General features: G+C 54.1%; 1 protein-coding gene across 1 annotated transcript in view; it reads left to right on the top strand.

The window, feature by feature from the left end:
- Positions 1–978: 978 nt before the first annotated feature.
- C6H1orf94 (chromosome 6 C1orf94 homolog) overlaps positions 979–3,200 on the top strand; it is a 42,716-nt gene continuing 40,494 nt past the window's right edge. Inside the window, exon 1 of the mRNA XM_021201297.2 lies at positions 979–1,292. Within this exon, the coding sequence (XP_021056956.1) occupies positions 979–1,292 (314 nt within the window). The remainder of the gene's footprint in view (positions 1,293–3,200) is intronic.

Genomic DNA, 3,200 nt, shown 5'->3' with positions numbered 1-3,200 from the left:
GATGGAAAGGAGCGTTTCACTGTGACTTGCTTCTAAGAGGAAGCTCCTTGCGGTTTTGCCAGTTGCACCCATCCCCCACTCCATCTGCGGGTCTTAGGGACGAACGCCCGGCCCGTGCCGCCCTCCACGGACTCCACGCGCACCCAGCCGTTGCGCTTGAACCCACTGAAAGAATCCCAGCTCTCGACGGTAGGGGTGTGGGAGCTACTGACACGCAAATCCGCTGACCCCCGCCCGGGCCTGCCCTGCCCAATCGGAGCCCTTTTAAGGGTTGGGACCCTCTGCGGTGCGGGTCGCAGCTCTGCGCGGGGACGCGACAAGTGTCTGCTGAGGACCTGGGCCAGGCCAACTGACTACCAGCACTGCACCGTATTGGAGCTCTCTCTGTTGGGAGGCAGAGCAGCAGTAGCAGAGAGAGGGGCAGAAGGGGGCAGTCGGGAGAGCTAAAGCCAGGACCTGCAGTGGGCGGGGGCCGTTAGCCCTCCGAGTACACTGAACCTTAGGGAAGGCGGGAGGAGACAGTTCCATGGCCTGCTCCCTCCAAGTCTAGTGTAGAGCCTGACCCTTACCCTGCCCTTCTGGTGACTTGGCAGGCGAGAATGGGCTGAGTCCCACCCAGGCCCTGAAAGGTGTCACAGGGGTGTCGCAACTGGGGAGTGCCAGTCCTCCCCTCCAGTCGTTCCCAGATGTCATTCTGCCCACCCAGGCGCTTGGTTCCTGAGTTCCGGGGCATTCCACGGTTACTAAGTTACTGGTTTTTGTTGACTTTTAAATATTTTCTTCTACGGGAGAGGGGGAGGGGGGCAAAAGCCAGGAAAGAGCAAATAAAAACAAGTCTACAGAAGCCCCCCTCCCCAAAAGAAAGTTGCCCTCTACTCCTCATCCCCAAAGGCCTCTGAAACCCATCCCTTGGCTGGAGCAACAGCCAGCCAGAACTGACTGCTTCCCAGGCCCAGTCTTCAGCTCCCTTTCTGGTGAATGAGGGCTGGTGGACGACAGTCCCTTTGTCTCCCAGCCCTGGGTGGACAAAGGGGCTTCCGGAAAGAGAGAAAGAGGATGGCCAGCGGAAATGGGCTCCCTCCATCCTCAGCCTTGGTGGCCAAGCGTCCCTCCGCCCTGGGGCCATTCCCCAGATATGTCTGGATCCACCAGGACACACCCCAGGATAGTTTAGACAAGATTTGCCATGACATCTGGAAGAGAGTTCAGGGCTTGCCGGAGTCCCTGCAGCCCAGGACCTCACTGGAGAAACACGCTGCTCCCGTGACCACTGCTGTCCACTTCCAAGAAGAGTGAGTAGTCCCCTGTGTGTTTGATAATCAAGAAAGGGAGGGAGGGGGGAATGAAGTCTGACTTTGGGATGAAATGCTCTGGCCCAGTGTTAAGCCCTGCAAACATATCCCCTCCCCACCCCCATTTCTGTAATCCTAAATCATTTTCCGTCGGAGGAGCTGGCCAAGGTCCTGAAGTTCCAGACGCGAGGAAAGAAGCCATTCCTGGCAGCTTCTTTTTCAGTGACTAAGGAGACGTTTCTTGTTCTAAAGACATACGTGGCTAAGATAAAGATCTGGGGTCCTTTCAGGAGCATTATTGTCAACCTAAGGGTTAGGTGACTCATTACTGTCCCCAAAGGCAGCTAGATGATCTTTTCCCCCTTTCCCAAGAAAAGTCCAGGCGTTGGCACAGATGATCCTGGTGGTTGGAAACCACATCTGGAATCCCCTAATACAGAGAGCAGCTGTCCCATTCAGCATCCACAGAGCTACTGCAAGAGCGCACATCAAAATATTTACTGGGAAGGCATTGACATATTCAGAGGACATAATAGAAAATTAAAGTGCGGAAGATGGCTGTAAATAGCCGGTTTCCCGAATGGGAAATCCCCTGCCTGTCGGGGGAAACACAGAGCTAAGTGTTTCAGTACTAGGGAAAAGTTGAGGAGATAGCTATTGGAAAGGAGAGGAAGGAGCAGAGAGGAAGACAGGATCTCATTAGGAAAAGGAGTGCATCAGCTGTTGTGATTAATGCCGCTGCTGAGTACTCTTTCAAGGCTCTGCATCTTCAAAGTGGGCTGCACGCATTAATTAATCCTCCCAGCATCCCTATGAAACAGGTATTAGTGTCCCCATTTTACAGATGGATTAAGTGTTAATAATTAAGTGCTAATTAAAGCCTAAGTGATAATTAAGTGTTGTCTGCCCCCAACACATGCTCCAACTCAGCTCATAGATGCTCTGCAGTGGGGGGTGGGGCGGGGGGCATCATCCAGGCATTTATCAGCTGCCTCTGGTTTCAGGGCTCTCTAAGCATCGCTGAGATGGAAAGCAAAGTTGAGCTAATGCTCAGGTCTGCACTTGCTGCAGCAGTCCCTTTGCAAGCGCCTTTGCTTGCTGCAGATGAAGGCAGAAGGCACGCTGGCTGCTCCTGCCTCCTCTGCCCTGTGCTCAGCAGGAGCCGGCTCCGATGCAAATGCTACAGCCAGAATCCTGTGGCTAGTCTGCTTAGTGGCACTGAGCTCCTTTGCCCCATTCACCGCCATCTGCTCTGGGACAGTGCCTTGGCACAGGGAACCTTGGGGCTGCACTCAGCTCTCTCAGGGGCCAAGTAGCTGATTGTCCACTTTCTGGATCAAAGGTCAGCAGCAATTTCCAGTAGATAGCCCCTTCCCTGCCAGGTCACCCCGAATTCATGGAGACAGACTCTACTTCCAGTCTGCACTTGGCCGGAAATTGACCTGGAATACCTCTGGCTCGTCGCTTCTCTCCATTTGGCCTTGATTTCCTCATCTGCAAATTAAGGATGATGTGCCCTGCCTTGTCCACCTCCGAGTTGATAACGAGGGCCGAATGTGATGGGAAACAAAGAAATGAAAGATGCATTACACAAACAAGGCTGCCTTAATGTGGAGTTCATCGAGTTTGGGGGAGGGGGGCTACTGAGTTGGCTTCATCTAGGGTTTGGGTGTTGTGCTCCACAGTCCCAGGAGCCTTCAGAAAGCCTCTCTGGAGTCAAGTGGGATCTTGGCTGGACAGGTCTCTCTTACACCTACACACACACACACACACACACACACACACACACACACACGCGCGCACGCACACATGCACACTCGCACACGCACGCACACACACACACACACACACGCACGCACGCACACATGCACACGCGCGCACACACACACACACACACACACGCACGCA

Source organism: Mus pahari, chromosome 6 (assembly GCF_900095145.1).
Source record: "Mus pahari chromosome 6, PAHARI_EIJ_v1.1, whole genome shotgun sequence".
Taxonomy (NCBI): domain Eukaryota; kingdom Metazoa; phylum Chordata; class Mammalia; order Rodentia; family Muridae; genus Mus; species Mus pahari.
This window is presented reverse-complemented; position numbering and strand designations above follow the sequence as displayed.